Genomic DNA, 16,752 nt, shown 5'->3' with positions numbered 1-16,752 from the left:
ACTCACAGGGTACGTTCAGATAAGTGCCCCAGATATGAGAGACATACCCAGACAGTTGACTATAATACGCCACTAGGGGGCGCTACAAGCGCAAGATAGGTGAGTGGCGTTACACACGTTACTATAAATCCCATATTCATTGTCCAATCATCACAAATCTCTCAGGATATGTCCTCATAAGTAACTGAACCACGCCCTGAAAGTTTCATTCAAATTTAACACCAGGGAGCACTATGAATGCAAACAAACTATCACTATTGAGAAAATAAAGTGTCTTATTTTTTACCTTCAGAGAACGTCCAGGGAACGCTCCCTGAACGTTACCTGGGCTAACTTCAACACTATAACTACAACATCAGGAATTCAATGGATTCTAAAATAATTCTTTGAGATGCAAAAACTGTCTCTTTCATTTTTGCCATCTTCACCATGAAGGCGGCAAAAATAATGAGCCATTGGGGATATGCTCAAAAACGGGATTCATGTCTGTGTTAACTATAAGGCCTATTGGCGTACGTTAAACTGATGGTGTGGTTTTATGTAGGTTACACGGCTGAAGTGGTTTTGTTCAGTCGAAATGAAGAGATTTAATGGCGATGTGTATAAATCCTAGACCGTTGGTATAAATTGAATTCAACAGGAACTCTGTTGAGCTCATTGCGCAAGTCGTAGGCTACTTTAGACATTTTATTTTATTTATTGCGTAAAGGTTATATGGCTTCTAAATACTAAAGCGGTCACTGCTACGCGACCAACATATCACATATCCCACGTTGAAGCAAGAACAAGGGGAAATAATCATTTAAATTACGTAAAACGCATTTATGACTAAGAATAAATCAAGTACGCTTTTATTCTGAAGGTGAACAAACGGAAGTAACACTTAAATTGTTGCTACCTTCACACTTCTGTCTCCTGGTCTAAAATCGATGAGTGATTGGCTTTCTTGATTATTAACGATTGTGTGATTCTAGTAACGTGCTACAAGAAGGTAAGCACACAACTATGTCAAGTGGTAAAACTGAAATATGGAAATATTTTCCATCAGGTGTCGTAGTATCAGTTAATGGTAGCTTTACGGCGTTATACGTTTTTACAGGGATGCCTTTGTCTCGTCTCCAACTAGTTAACATTGAAGGCTAGCTAACCTTTGACTGTAGCTATCATTAGCTAGCTGTTCTATGCCAGACCACACTGAGTGACAGGTAGGTGGACAGTTGCCGCACTGGTTGCTAGCTTACTGCTGATGTGTGCACACTGAACTGCAGTCGGAACCCATTTAGATGACATTAGAGAGAGCGGTTAACATTTTGAGTCATACCTCCAGACATGCCAGCATTATTGGTGTCCCTTTAGTAGAAATGTCATTTCAGGTGATAATGAGCTGGTGTGGTTGTCATCTTCTGACAACGTCTGACAATAAAGAGCATTAAACCTACTAGGAGACAAAAGGGCCTTTGAAAAACATCATTGACTACCTTATTTCGGTTGCCATTTGATAGGAGAAATTATTTGGGGTGACATGAAAGGAAATTACTTAGCATGACAAATGTGAGCATTCATAGTAAATCTGTGACTCACAATTGAACAGATATTAACTATAACTAAAATATTCCTACATTTTTTTATTTTCATGTTTTCTACCATTTTGATAAACGTTGTCATTCTTCTTTAGAGGTAACGTTACCTTACCCCTCCATTTGAAGGAGTAAAAAAACACACATCTAAAAGTTAAGCTGTAGATCATAATCAAAACAATCTAAGACAGTTTGACATGTTCACAGTATTGTAGAGCTTCAGTTTCAGGGTCCTGGTACTGTGCATGCTGGTTCACTGTCACACACATGAACAGAATGGTTGTGTTATTACTACCACAACAAACTAAATGTGTGCTGTGGAAAATGTGTCTGTAAAAATTACTCAGTTCTTCAGTATTGGTAGTCATAGCTTCCCATTCACAGCAGCAGTCTGTTGCATTTGATTGGAGAGAGGTGTGTCATAAAGGAGAATAAGCCATTTAAAATTTATGTTTAGTTTGTTAAAGATAATACAGAAAGAAAACAATATCAGGATGACTACATGCAGTATGACCATGTAAAGCCAAAGCAAAACTACCATGTATTTGTAACATTAAACAAGACAATAACTGCATATGATTCGCAATATTGAAAAAAAAAGATGCTACTCCACATCACCTTTTGTAAACCACTATTTACTGACCATCTGTTCAAATGTCTCCCAGTTTCTGATTTCTAGCAAACATGGCAACAAATAAAGTGAGCAAACACACTGAGCAGGAGAGAGACTTGTCAGCTGGAGATGAAAAATGAAATTTGGAAAAATGGCTTGTGAGGAAGCTAGATAAATGACACTATTATTTTAAGGGAACTATTCTGTATTACATGGTATGGATGCAAGTGCCCTTTGAGGTTCAGAAGTGGTGGGGACATAAGGGCTCTAATAAACATTTTTGTATGTAATGGGGGGATGGGTATGAGGTTAGAGTAGATAATTATGGCGGGTAGGGAAAAAAGTGCATATTGCTGGATCAAAAGGCAATACAATATAAAAAAATAGGCCTACTCAAAGCATCAGATGTACAACTTAGTCGAATGCACAAGTAACAGTTATCCATACAAGAGCGTGGCTCAGTGGAGACTGCAGTCCCACGTTGAAGTGTCCTTGGGCAAGACACTGAAATTGCCCCCGATGCTTGTGTGTGTGTGTGTGTGTGTGTGTGTGTGTGTGTGTGTGTCTGTCTGAGTGTCTGAGTGTCTGATGAGCAGGTGGCACTTTGGACGGCTTAACGACTACTCAAAGCGCTATATAAGAACAGTCAATTTACATCCCCTAGGACATTTCTAGCATAAAATACTTAATTTCCTACATTCTGGTGAATATCTATGCTACAATAATGGTGTTATATTATATTTATGCAGCATAAATAAACCTGCACATTCCAAATATCTGTATATTTCTGTGTTCTATTTTTCAGGACATTTCAGCAAATTTGCTATTAAAAAGTGATTGGGACAAAAGTGTCCAATTCCAAAAAGTGGTGGGGACATGTCCCCAGTGTACATGACATCTATGCATGGATGGCAAGGCTGTCAGCAAATGTGACAGAGCCCAGCCAGTGTCCCTTCCTCTCTCTGTCTCTGTAGTGTACACTGTTTAGATACTGTTGGACATTGAGTAATGCAATGTTTATAGCTCCTGATGTAAGATTTTCTCCATGTAGTGATACTTGTTACTTTACTGGCTCTGTACCTCAGGGGTTCGCCATGGCCTTGAAAAGGAGAAGGGCGACATCCCCCTCAAGCAGTGTGAGTGGAGGAGATTTTGACGATAGCCAGACTTCAGCGTTAGTGTCTTCAATTGGGAGAAAGAGGAGAAGGACCTCAAACATTCCAACTGTGGATCCTGTAAATTTACAAATTTCAATTTTTCTTTTAAAGGGGCTGCACTCAAAATACTGTAGAAAACCTCCACATGGCTCTCACAGACCGTTTCCAAATTTGTGAAAGTCTTACTTTTTTTTTTAAATGGCCCCTGGCAGACCGGCTATCAAAACAAAGAAGAAACTGGTATTACAACACATGTAGAGGGAGTGTAACTTCCTTCTCTGCTCAGGACGCCATTATTTCACTACATCCGTAGATATCAAATATTTGTTTGCTGCTGTATTCATTTTCAGTATTTTGAGTAAGGCCCCTTTAACATGCTGTCAGAATTATACTACCACACAGATTAACAAGTTGACATGGGGAAAGTATGCAGACATATTTCAGTGTTTCATCCTTTGCCTTGCAGATTGCTGTGTGTCATGAACTGTACAACACAGTCAGAGATTACAAGGATGATCAGGGCAGGATGTTGTGTGAGCTGTTCATCAGAGCCCCTAAACGGAGGTGAGGAAAGGGATGACATGTGCATATAATTACGTCCATTAATATCAGTAATTCAACACAAACATTAGATAAGAGAACATGTAAAAAAAAAAAAAAATCATTTCTTACAGGAATCAGCCAGACTATTATCATGTGGTGTCTCAGCCTATTGACATGATGAAGATCCAACAGAAATTAAAGATGGAGGAGTATGATGATGTTGACCAACTCACTAGTGACTTTCAACTCTTATTCAACAATGCAAAAACATATTACAAGGTAAAAATGGTGTACAAGTCTTTGCGCAGAAGATGAAATGATGACATGCACTATGCATTTATATGGATTGCTTGTGTCTGTCTAGTCTGACAGTCCAGAGCACAGAGCAGCCTGTAAACTTTGGGACCTTTACCTGCGAACCAAGAATGAATTTGTTCAGCGAGGCGAATATGATGATGATGAAGAAGATGGGGATGATGCACAAGACAACCCCGGAGGGTCTACTGAGGATGAGGTGACACTTAAATGTTAAATGTTCTACTATGATGGTGTTTTGAAACGTTATACATGCATCATAGATTTACCCAGGGATGAGTTGGTTTGGCACAAGGATTTTGTATTCATTTACATAGTAGTTATACTGTATATCAATGAGGGTGATGTAGTACATCCTTAACTAAACGGTGTGACAACTTGTGTATGACAGAGTGCACCTACCTGCTTGAAAGAAGTCCTTGAGCAGCTCCTTGATGCTGTGGTGTCTTACACTGAGCCCACTGGCCGACTGGTCAGCGAGCTGTTTCAAAAGCTTCCCTCCAAAATGGTACGAGCACTATCCATATGACTTAAGACATGATTATTAGAATGAGTGACTTGGCCATGATGTGTAGTTTGCCTTTTTTCATTTAGCAATACCCAGATTATTATGCCATCATTAAAGAACCAATAGATCTGAAAATCGTTGCTCAAAAGATTCAGGTACGCTATTCACTTTTCTCTGTTAAATATTGATTTAGTTATTCAACACATTTTGTTGATAAAAATGTACAATAAATGTATTTGCTTTTAGTTGAGCCACTATAGGAGTGTCAGTGCCATGGCTAAAGATGTAGATTTGCTGGTCAAGAATGCCAAAACTTATAATGAGCCTGGATCTCAAGTGTTTAAGGTGAGAGTGCAAATGTGATTATGATGCATGCTGGATATTGGCAGTTTCCCATGCATACCTATTACCTATGTATGTGTTCCAGGATGCAAACACCATCAAGAAGATATTTACACAAAAGAAGTCCGAGATGGAACATGGAGAACCAATCAAGTCCAGCATTCGTATCAGGTAAATATGAGATTAAACGAGGAATAAAGTTCATTTAACTTTTTAACTGACTTGTTTTGTCTGTCTCCGTCAGGAATAGAAAGTCAGCCCAGGGAGACCGCCTCTCAGCTATCACAATGGCTCTTCAGTATGAAAGTGACGAGGAAGGCATACTCTCTGGTACATCTTTACTAGGGGTGTCCGATTCAGAAAATGTCACAATTCGATTCTGATTTTTAGGCTCACGATTTGATTCGATATAAATTTTCGATTCAAAAACGATTCTCGATTTAAAAAAACTATTCAATGTATGTATGTATGTATGTATGTATGCACATAATGTATGTATATATGTATGTGTGTCTATCTATCTCTCTATCTATCTATCTCATTCATTTCATTTGTTTATTTGTTGTAATGATGTGTGTGTTGTGTGTGTGTGTGTGTGTGGGTGTGTGTGTGTGTGTGGTGTGTGTGTGTGTGTGTGTGTGTGTGTGTGTGTGTGTGTGTGTGTTTGTGTGTTTGTGTTGTGTTTGTCTGTAAGCTACTGGGACCTTGAATTTCCCCTTGGGGATCAATAAAGTATCTATAATGTGATTGCAGTAGACATATGATAAAAAATTTAAATTTATTCTTTAAATTAATTGATTTTTGGAATTCTCTGAATTGATTTTGAATGGGTAGAGCTTGAATCACGATTCAAATACGAATCGATTTTTTTGCTCACCGCCATTCTTTACCTCATTATCTTACGTTCATCAAACATGCAGATGCTCTTTACAAGGAATTGGTGTAATTGACGGGTGTGTTATTATTTATTCAACTCCTCCTGTTTTTCTCAGGTTCTGTCCACTATGATGAGGGGGAATCTGAAGCAGAGAGTATGACCTCTAACATGGACATGAGTAATCCCATCTTCCAGCTGTATGAGGCTGTGCGAGGAGCCAGGAACAGCCAGGGCCAGCTGATCTCTGAGCCTTTTCTGCAGCTGCCCTCCAGAAAGGACTACCCCGACTACTACCACCAGATCAGTCAACCCATCTGCCTCCATCAGATCAAGTATGACAGATCTAGCACTGGTCTAACGTTGTATTTCTTTTCATATGTCAAGGCCCAGACAAATGTACTACTTGAATTAGAATCAGTTTTGGTTTTACCACCTATATTCAACACAGATTTGACATATTTTGTTTTACATTATTTACATCAAAGAGGATTTTCTAAATACCTTTTTTAAAAGTGGAAAGCCCATTGGTAAAAATAGCCTCTTAGAAAATAAAGTATCAAATATTGATTCGGGGGTTAAATACCAATTGAGTGACTATCAATTAAGTAGCTAAAAAAACAGTATGTTTTTGTCATATGTAATAATTTTGCATAGTTTGCATATGTAAATAGATTTGGTTATCAAGTGAAATTCAGGTTACCCTTAAAATGTTCTAAATAAATGTCAATTAGGTCTATTTATTAGTGTCTTTCAGTAGATGGTATGAATTCAGTGTCAGAACCAGAAAAATGAAATATGTCCTACATCAAGTAGTTTGTTCAATAAAATGTATTATAATGGAAAATGTTTCTGGCAATACTATAAAAATCTGTCGTATTATAACCTAACCTATAATCTATATCATAACTTTTCTAAGCAGAAATTTCTCAGAATTGAGCTTCAAACCCATTCTTCCGCTGCTTTTATATTTTTTTAATTCATGTTTTTAATCATTGGTTTGTTTTCTTTTGTTTCACCAACATTCTCTCTTTTTATTTTCTACCCCTTACGGCATCACACACACTCACTGTACAGTACAGTATTTCTGTGCCCTCCTTTCCAAATGTGAGAGCCCGTAATTCCCCACAGGAACAAGATGAAGAACAATGAATATGAGAGTGTTGAGCATATTGACTCTGATCTGATACGGATGTTTGAGAATGCCAAACGCTACAATGTTCCTCACTCCTCCATCTACAAGCGTGCACTCAAACTCCAACACATTCAGCAGGTCAGTCCCAACTCACACTTTTTATCAGCTTTGTGGTATTTGTAAGTGGCATTATAGCCGTTTGATGTATATATTACCTGTTACCTGTGTAGATGAAGAGAAAGGGGCTTTTACAGAGAGATGATGATGACGATGATGGAGACAGTATGCTCTCCTCAGCCACTTCTGACACCAGCAGCACAAAAAGAAAAAGGTTGACACTTTTACTTGCGCAACTTTCTGTAGCTACTTGTTTTTTCAGTGGAGGTAGAGTGACAGCTGATCTGCATTTTGTTTCCAGTCACAAGAAGAATACAAAGAAAAACCGAATGAAAGCTCTATTTGCTGCTGTGGCTGAGGCACGAGAAGCTGGCACCGGTCGGAGACTGTGTGACCTCTTCATGGTCAAGCCCTCGAAGAAGGACTATCCCGACTACTACAAGGTCATCCTGGAACCAATGGACCTCAGGACCATTGAGCACAACATCCGCTCAGACAAGTACATGACTGAAGATGCGATGGTGGAGGAAATGAAGCTGATGTTCCGCAATGCTCGACACTACAACGAAGAAGGCTCCCAGGTAAGATCTGTTTGGTGTTTGTATGCAAATATTTTTAAGTCAAATGTAGCCTGAGAAAAAAATCTTTATCCAGGTACCAGGAGCTCCTAATGATGCACTTCTTTGTTGTGTTCAAGGTCTACAACGATGCTGACGTCCTAGAGAAGATTATGAAAGACAGACGCAAGGATCTTGGGCCAGCGACCGATGAGGATGACATGATGTCCCCAAAGTTGAAAATAAGTACTTTGACCACTTTACTTCCAATTCTTTTCCACTATTCTACTGAAATAAATCAAAGAAAATGAGTTATGTTGATGTTATTAAAAAACAGGTACACTATATTTATTTGATTGCAGGAAAGAGCAGTATTACTCTGAAGAAGTCCAAGTACCTAACACCCTTACAGCAGAAGCTGAATGAGCTTTATGAAGCTGTCAAGAACTTCACAGATAAGCGAGGCCGCCGCCTCAGCACAATCTTCCTGCGGTTGCCGTCTCGTGCTGAGCTGCCTGACTACTACATAGCTATCAAGAAACCTGTGGACATGGAGAAGATCAAGAGCCACATGTTGGCTAATAAGTATCAGGATGTGGATGCACTGGTGGAGGACTTGGTGCTAATGTTCAACAATGCCTGTACTTACAACGAGCCTGAGTCTCTGATTTACCGTGATGCCCTAATGCTGCACAGGGTGCTGTTAGAGACAAGGCGGGACCTGGAGGGAGGAGAAGATGCCCATGTTCCTGATGTGCCCCGACTTATCCAGGAACTTATCCGCAGCCTCTTTGTTTCCGTGCTCGGTCACCAAGATGACGAGGGCCGTTGCTACAGTGATTCACTCGCCGAGATTCCCGCCCTAGATCCTACACATCCTGAGAAGCCACAACTCAACTTTGAGATTATCAGGACTAATGTTGATCGAGGGCGTTATAAGAGGCTGGATGTGTTTCAAGACCACATGTTTGAAGCTCTGGAAAAGGCTAGACGATTGAATAGGTGAGGTGCTGTTTGACCATCCTTGAACAAAATCCATTCAGTTGTCGATTTATCTTTTTATGTATTGGTGTTGTAGGATTATTTAATTAAAAACAAAGCTAAAATTGTGTTACATCAAATGCATATTAAAGGACAGATTCCGAGATCTTTGAAGATGCTGTGGAACTGCAGCAGTTCTTCATCCGGATCAGAGATGAGTTGTGTAAGAATGGAGAGATCTTGATGTCCCCTGCTCTCAGCTACACCTCCAAACATCTGCATAGTGATGTGGAAAAGGAGAAGAAGGAGAAGCTCCCCAAAGAGTTTGAGGAGGACAAAATCAAGAGGGAAGAGGAAAAAAGGGGTAATATATATTACAGTTCACAGTACATGCAAGTTCTGTCATACCTTGCACTGTTGCATTGTTTTACTGGGTCACTTGTGAATTCCCAGAAGCTGAGAAGAGAGAGGACTCTGTTGGAGGATCATGGCAGTCTAGCCTGCAACGCACATACAGTCAGGATTGCAGCTTCAAAGACAGCATGTACCATGTGGGAGACTATGTGTATGTGGAGCCTGCAGAGCCAAACCTCCAGCCTCATATCATCTACATTGAACGCCTTTGGCAAGATGACACTGGTCAGTCTCATTGTATTTTTTGTCAGAAAAGTAATTTTTGCTCGATTCATTTGGTTTTGTTACGGAAAGTATCTATAGTTAGTGTTCCAGTTTATTAAGATCATTTTCTAGTTATTTCCACCTCTGATAAATGCAGGTGAAAAGTGGCTGTATGGCTGCTGGTTCTACAGACCAAATGAAACATTTCATCTTGCCACACGGAAGTTCTTGGAGAAGGAAGTTTTTAAAAGCGACTATTACAACAAAGCGCCTCTCAGCAAAATTCTGGGCAAATGTGTGGTCATGTTTGTAAAGGTAAATGCTGTCTTTTTCCAATACAGTTAAGTGAAGGTTTAGTTTTGGAGCATCGGCTGTGTTTTGAGTGTTGACCAAATGTTCATTTGTGTGTGGAATTCAAGGAGTACTTCAAACTTCACCCGGAAGGCTTCAGAGCCGAGGATGTCTATGTCTGTGAGTCGCGCTACTCTGCCAAGTCCAAGTCCTTCAAGAAGATCAAGATGTGGACCATGCCCTTGAGCTCTGTTCGGTTTGTTCCCAGAGAGGTACCTCTCCCTGTTGTCCGTGTGGCATCCATGTTTGCACCCAAACAAGAGGAGAAACCACCAGAGACAGTGGATGAAATCAAAATGACAGATGGTATTGTAGACAAGGTAAATGCCATATTTAATTTTTATTAAGTAGACACTTAAAATTATGCATAATACATTCAGGGGTCCGTTTCAGAAAGCAGGTTTAATGAAATCTCTGAGTTTGTTAACCCTGAGTCTCAGAAAGGGAGGTTAATCAAACCTGAGAGAGAGGGGTAACTCCAGCCCGTTTCAGAGAGGTAACTTAACCTCAGAGTCAGTTACTATGGTAACTGAGTCTGTTAACCTAACCTGGTCAGGAGCAGGTTTTCTTCAATAAACCTCGAGTTTCTCTTAGTCACCTCCCTCTGACACAGCGCTCTTTCATTTCTCTTCATTCATTCATTCAGTCTGTTTTAAGCGCATTTTAGCGCACTTTGTTATCTGCATGAATAAAAATACAGGGTTGGTTTATTAACTGTCAGGCAGACTATAAAAAAAAAATTCTTCTTTTTTTTCGACAATCCCATTGATTAAGAAGCTGTATTACTTCGCAGGGGTTTAAACATACATCAGGAGATGATATTCAGGCCCCGACTAGTTGCATTTTCATTTCCAGATAGGACATTCTTTGTATCACATTAATTTTTTTTTGCAAATGTCAGTTTTCTCTTTAACGCTGTTGATGCGTAACATATTAGTAAGCCACTGTATAGCAAAACGCTGTCAGAAGACTGTGACTTGCTCTGAAACGTTTTTTTAAACATTTCTGTAGTGTTCCCTGGACACAGAACAGTAAAAGACATTAAAAAGGAGTTCCACAGTATTGCAAGGGAATGATGTAAAACCTTTAAAATAAAAGATTATGAATTATAATTCTGTTAATGATGGTACTGCAGCCTCAGAATGGGATTAGTAGACCTAGGACTTTTTTCACCCGCAGTATTGCACCTAAATGAAATAGATTATAGGTTCAATACCATTTTACCAGTAATATTATACTTATGTTTAAATATAATATTACTACACTATATTGGAACTTAAGCATTTGCAGCTCTTGCAGCAATTTTCTCTCACGCAAATTCTCTCTCTTTTGCAGCAGCCACTGTGTTGCTTTTTTAACAAAATAAATATTCAAACTTGTTGTATGCGTGGATGTGTTTAGAGAACGGGGCCGTATGTGGCATGAGTATTACTCCCGACCAGTTTGTTTGTGGTTGTTAACATGGTGAATTGTAGTGTCATGGCTCCATTCATGCTGCCTTTTTATTTCTTTTTTAAACTCTGAGTCAACCTATTCTGAGTTTATTGAACCTACTCAAATCCGCTGTTCTGGAACTAAAAACTGAATCAACTCAGAGTTCAGGGCTAGACTCTGAGTTTGTTAAACCTTCCTGCAACGGGCCCCATTCCAGGAAAACAATTTGTGTCTGCAGGAGAGGGAGGATGTTCCAATAGATATGACCAATGGGGAGCCAGGGTGTCAATACTATGAGCAACTCTACTACAACAACTTGTGGCTGAAAGTCGGAGACTGTGTTTACATTGGTTCACATGGACTAGTGCGCCACCGAGTGGGCAGGTAGAGTAATTACATTCCTTTACTGACCATATAAAGTTGGAAAATCTGGAACACAGGGAGCTGGGCGTAACAGCATAGTGGTGAATTTGTAAATATACAAAGGTTCTCTGCTTCTCTGCTTAGTCTAATGAAGCTTTTTTTAAAATATCTATATTGAACAGGATTGAGAAAATGTGGATGCGAGATGGAGCCGGTTACTTCTTTGGTCCAATCTTCATCCATCCAGAGGAAACGGAGCATGAGCCCACTAAGATGTTCTACAAAAAAGAAGTGTTCCTTAGCAACCTCGAAGAGACTTGCCCTATGACCTGCATCATAGGTACCCTCCTTGCTGAATACCAACACAAACAAATTCTGAAGTTTATAAAGTTGAATGTATGTAATTGATGGAACACATTTACGCATTCACTAAGTCCATTTTCTTGTTTAAAAGGGAAGTGTGTGGTGTCGTCCTTCAAAGACTACTTGTCATGTCGGCCAACTGAAGTGCCTGAAGAGAACGTTTTGCTCTGTGAAAGCCGCTACATTGAGAGTGAGAAGCAGATGAAGAAGTTCAAGGGTCTCAAGCGCTTTTCACTCTCTGGCAAAGTGGTGGAGGATGAAATCTACTATTTTAGGTGGAAAACTTTTTTATACTTTAAATTAACTGTTAATGTGGGAGCCCGGGTAGCTCCGTCTGTAGAGCAGGCACCCATACATAGAGGTTTACTCCTCGACATAGCAGGCCCGGGTTTGAATCCAACCTGTGGCCCTTTTCTGCATGTTATTGCCCCTCTCTCTCCCTATCTCTCCTCTTTCATGTCTTTAGCCGTCATGTCAAAAATAAAGGCTGTAGAAAAATCTTTAATGTTACTGTTGGCTGTGGCAAAGGAAAGTAAAAAAGAAATTGTTGTTAAATAACTACAAATTAACTAAAAGCACTGATCTTAAATACAGAAACTGTTTTCTGATTGTCTTGTATAGGAAGCTCATAGTGCCTCAGAAAGAACCATCCCCTCTGCTGGACAAGAAAATTGAGGAACTGGAGGCCAAGTTTGCTGATATGACAGATGAGGAGCTAGAGGATCTTGGGGATGATGATGGCGAGCTAGGGGACCAGTCACGTTCCCGGATGCAATCTTCCATGTCTAGTGACATGGATATCATGCCTTACACTCCTCCGCAGGTCAGGGTGGAAGTACTTACTTAAAAATGTACATTTTTTTCTGAAAACTAACACCTGATAATTTTGCATGCAGTTTTTTTGTGAATGCTTCCGGTGTGTTTTGTTGCAGTCCACACCAAAATCCATAAAGGGCCTTTCAAAGAAGGAGGGCTCAAAGAGGAAGATCAACATGAGTGGCTACATCCTGTTCAGCAGTGAGATGCGAGCGGTCATCAAAGCCCAGCACCCAGACTTCTCCTTTGGGGAGCTGAGCCGCCTTGTCGGCACAGAGTGGAGGAACCTGGAGAGTTCCAGAAAAGCAGAATATGAAGGTAAGCGAAATTCTTCATCAAGATTTTTGTTTTTCAGGAATTGTGAACCATATACAGTTAACACCCTATGCTTGTCTTTATTGTGTTGCAGAGCGAGCAGCTAAAGTGGCAGAGCAGCAGGAGCGTGATAGGGCCCACCATCAGACGTCCCCTAGAGCAGGTACCCCAGTAGGGGCACTGATAGGGGTGGTTCCTCCTCAAATCCCCATGGGGATGCTAAATCCCAGCATGACGCCTGTGTCAGGTAACCCCTCATAGATGCAGATGGATCCCCAGTGTACACTAAAAGGCTGAAATAAGCAGTTGAACTGCTAGATGTATTCACATGTTCAAGTTTCCTAATCACACCTATGTTAGCATGTTTGTGGTCTTGCCATGTCCTGATTTAATTTTAAGTTTCTTCTAACATCATTTCATTAATTGATAAGCCCAAAACTTGAATCTTGTACAGTATCCTTTGCGTCATGGTACTGTAGACTCCTATCTATATTTGAATGCAGACCATGAAGTGTAAAGTTGCTGTACCCTAATTTGAGGATTTGGGGACTTCAAATGAATTAGTGCTTGCAGGGTTCAAAATTAGCAAGTTAATTTTGAACCCTGGGTGCTTGATAGTAGTGCATGTGTAACAAATTTGTGTGGCTTTTATTTGCATTCATATCCATCATACTGCTCCGGTGATTCAATTAAAGCATATATAGTAACATGTTTCCGCATGCTTGGTAGTGCAATAGTTGATGCATGTTTGACTGATACATGTTGCTGTCTTGTGTTACTACTATTCCTTCCTAAGAAGGTATGATGGGTGCATATAGGCCTGCTATGATGCCCCTGCAGGGCCATGTTGAAGGCATGGTTAGTTTGACTGGCATGCCACCACATCACATGGGGGTGCCTGTCTTTCCCCAACATCTCCTGCCTGTTATGCCTGGGTTCCCTGGAATGCTGTACTTTGGTAAGAGTGCTGTTATAGCCACCCCACCTGCCACCCAGTTGCTTCCTGTCTACCAATCTGACTTGCTGGAGGGGCTACCTGTACCAATAGGCTGAAGTCCTTAAGTTGATGACTAGTCAGTTGAGAGCATGTCGCCTCAGCTGGGGCCTGGTTGTTTGTCCTGCTCATTACAAGTTGGTGATGTGTCATTGAGAGATATTCAGTGTCTCTAACTAATAAACCTGATATTTTAGTTAATACATTCATAATTGGCATTCCCAAGTGTTCTAATGTAGACTAAAATGACACTGGTTAATATCAGTAATGTAACTTTGCATGTAGCATTTTTAATATAAACCAATATCAAGTGGCCTGCTGCACTTTTTGACAGTGTCTTGATGTTGAATATCCCCACAGGTGTCAGTGGCATGGGAGGTGGTCTTGGAAACATTCATGGATCCCAGGTAATCTATAAGATTCTGTTTAGATACATGTCGCTGCCCTGATACAGGTCTATATTTTCAGAGAAAGGTATGACACTCTTGGATAACATCAAGAAATTCATTAGGTTAAGTTCACATCAAGCTATTCTAAAAGATTTTCAGAAATGAGAGTAAAAATCTAGTTTTAGTTTTTTTTCCTTTTCTAGTTTTATCAATTGTGGAATAGTTATCTTGGATGCCTACTGACGGATTGGGGGGAGGGGGTAGAGCTTATTTTGTGGGACCTTTTCTGTCACTGAATAATATTATCAGTAATATTGTTCATACACATAGTATACATATTAAAATACATTGTCAAAGGTATACCTACTGTATCACAAAACATTGGGACACAATTGACACTATCATTTAAAGCCTTGTGTAATATTCCTATCATATGTTTAGTAACTTACAATGAGCTTAAAATACTACACTACATAAAGAAACAGCTTGCAGTTACTAATATAATTTAAAATATTCATATAGTACTTTTATGATTTTGCTCGGTTGTAGTTATGCCTCGTATATATCGCATACCCAATATTATTTTAGCGTTAATTCTTTATACCATAATAGTAACATGTCATATTTGCAGAATCATTATACTATACTCAGCGAAAAAAGGGGGTAGCATCTTATGAGCTCCATAAGGAGCAAGATGCCAGATCGGCCCATCTGAGCTTTAATTTTCTCAAAGGCAGAGCAGAATACCCAGGGCTCGGTTTACACCTATCACCATTTCTAACCACTGGGGGACCATAGGCAGGCTGGGGGAACGCATATTAATGTTAAAAAAAACTCATAAAGTGAAATTTTCATGCCATGGGACCTTTTAAGCAAACTTAACATATACAAATATTTGTATGAACATTAAAAGATTTAACAACTAAGACATAAACTGAACAATGTTCACATACATGTGACTAACAGAAATGGAATAATGTGTCCCTGAACAAAGGGGAGGGGGGGGGGGGGGCAAAAATCAAAAGTAGCCCTCAGTATCTGGAGTCGCCACTAGCTGCATAGTACGGCAGTGCATCTCCTCCTCATGTACTGCACCAGACTGGCCAGTTCTGCAGTTGTTGTTGCCATCCTGTACCGATCCTGCACATGTAATATTTGGATGTAGACTGGGGGATTCAATTATCTCAAGGAATTGTTGCTGTGTAAGGTCCAATCTAAAATCAGAAAAATAAGTTATCATAATATTTTCAATAGATGGGTTTGATGGGCCCAGGGCAGCAGGCTCCACCACCATACCCAGGACAAGGCCAGATGGGACAACCTGCCTACCAGCAGCCCTCAACCCCGATGTTTGTGTCCCCTCCAGCCAAGTCTCAGCGGCTGCTCCACTCTGAGGCATACCTCAGATACATCGAGGGCCTTACTGCAGAATCCTCTACCATTGGCAAGTGGGACCAAGCTCTCTCAGGTTAATCCTTTTTTTTTGCAAGTGATTTAAGTCTTCTTAAAATGACCATCACACTGGCTAACATAGCTTGGGAGATCTGTTTTTCTGGGTTTTGCTTGTCCAACTTTTATCAGTGACCTCTGATTGGAGTAATAATCCATACAGTAGGCTTTCAATTTTTGTTTTTTTAGTATGCTATGATCCTCTCAGACACATGCACTAAAATATATATTTTTTTACACAGTAATTCAACATTTTAAATAATATCATACTGTATATCAACAGCATATTCACTTATCCTAAAAAGTTATTTCAAAAATTAATGTTGAATGGTGAATATCCCCAGACGCATCATATTAATGTTTTATTTGTGTACTTTTAGTTCAAAAACAAGATGTGCGCCTCACAAAAGAGCAAGAGAGCAGACTACCATCCCACTGGCTGAAGAGTAAGGGGGCCCACAAGACAATGGCAGATGCACTTTGGCGACTCCGTGACCTGATGCTGCGAGACACCCTAAACATGCGTCAGACGCACAACCTGTAGCATGCTTGTATTCTGAGCCTCTGTTCCCTCTGTACCTGTAAGACAGGAAGAGCATCAAGCTCACTAAAATTGTTAACATTGTGTTATCATTTAAAAATGTGTTTGTAGTTATAAGAGTTACTTTCTGTGTTGAATCAGTTTTTTGTTTTACATTTCAGAGAAATTGTTCTAAGTGCATTATTGTTGTGTATATGTCATTCTGTGATGAATGGCTTCATGCTTTCACTAATAAAATGTGACAAGCTCAAATTGACTATTCTTTTACTTAACATACTGTATGTTGTTTGAGATGCATCTCAAACAACTATAACTATAATACAATAGCTGTGGTAATGAATGATCATGCCTGTAAAAGTGAAAGGACATTTCAAGTTAACTATATAGCCTTCATATAGTG

At 39.8% G+C, this 16,752-nt stretch overlaps 1 protein-coding gene across 4 annotated transcripts; it reads left to right on the top strand.

The window, feature by feature from the left end:
- The first annotated feature begins 862 nt into the window (after positions 1-862).
- Positions 863-16,604, top strand: LOC116687664 (protein polybromo-1). Of its 4 annotated transcripts, none has more exons than XM_032513206.1 (30): positions 863-991; positions 3,276-3,326; positions 3,814-3,911; positions 4,022-4,169; positions 4,255-4,404; positions 4,597-4,713; positions 4,800-4,868; positions 4,960-5,058; positions 5,141-5,226; positions 5,300-5,385; positions 6,048-6,264; positions 7,061-7,202; positions 7,295-7,395; positions 7,483-7,762; positions 7,879-7,984; positions 8,101-8,740; positions 8,872-9,083; positions 9,173-9,358; positions 9,495-9,652; positions 9,757-10,008; positions 11,361-11,506; positions 11,668-11,825; positions 11,940-12,123; positions 12,470-12,671; positions 12,781-12,982; positions 13,074-13,226; positions 13,776-13,937; positions 14,334-14,380; positions 15,617-15,830; positions 16,192-16,604. In XM_032513206.1, the coding sequence occupies exons 2-30, from the start codon at positions 3,285-3,287 to the stop codon at positions 16,353-16,355; spliced, it is 4,821 nt and encodes a 1,606-aa protein (XP_032369097.1). In that variant the 5' UTR covers positions 863-991; positions 3,276-3,284; the 3' UTR covers positions 16,356-16,604. The 4 variants fall into 4 exon arrangements, with proteins under 4 accessions (XP_032369097.1, XP_032369096.1, XP_032369095.1 ...); XM_032513205.1 differs by having other exon boundaries at positions 868-991; positions 3,276-3,425; positions 13,779-13,937; XM_032513204.1 differs by having other exon boundaries at positions 868-991; positions 3,276-3,425.
- The last annotated feature ends 148 nt before the right edge of the window (positions 16,605-16,752 follow it).

Source organism: Etheostoma spectabile, chromosome 4, assembly GCF_008692095.1.
Source record: "Etheostoma spectabile isolate EspeVRDwgs_2016 chromosome 4, UIUC_Espe_1.0, whole genome shotgun sequence".
NCBI classification, from domain to species: Eukaryota; Metazoa; Chordata; class Actinopteri; order Perciformes; family Percidae; genus Etheostoma; species Etheostoma spectabile.
This window is presented reverse-complemented; position numbering and strand designations above follow the sequence as displayed.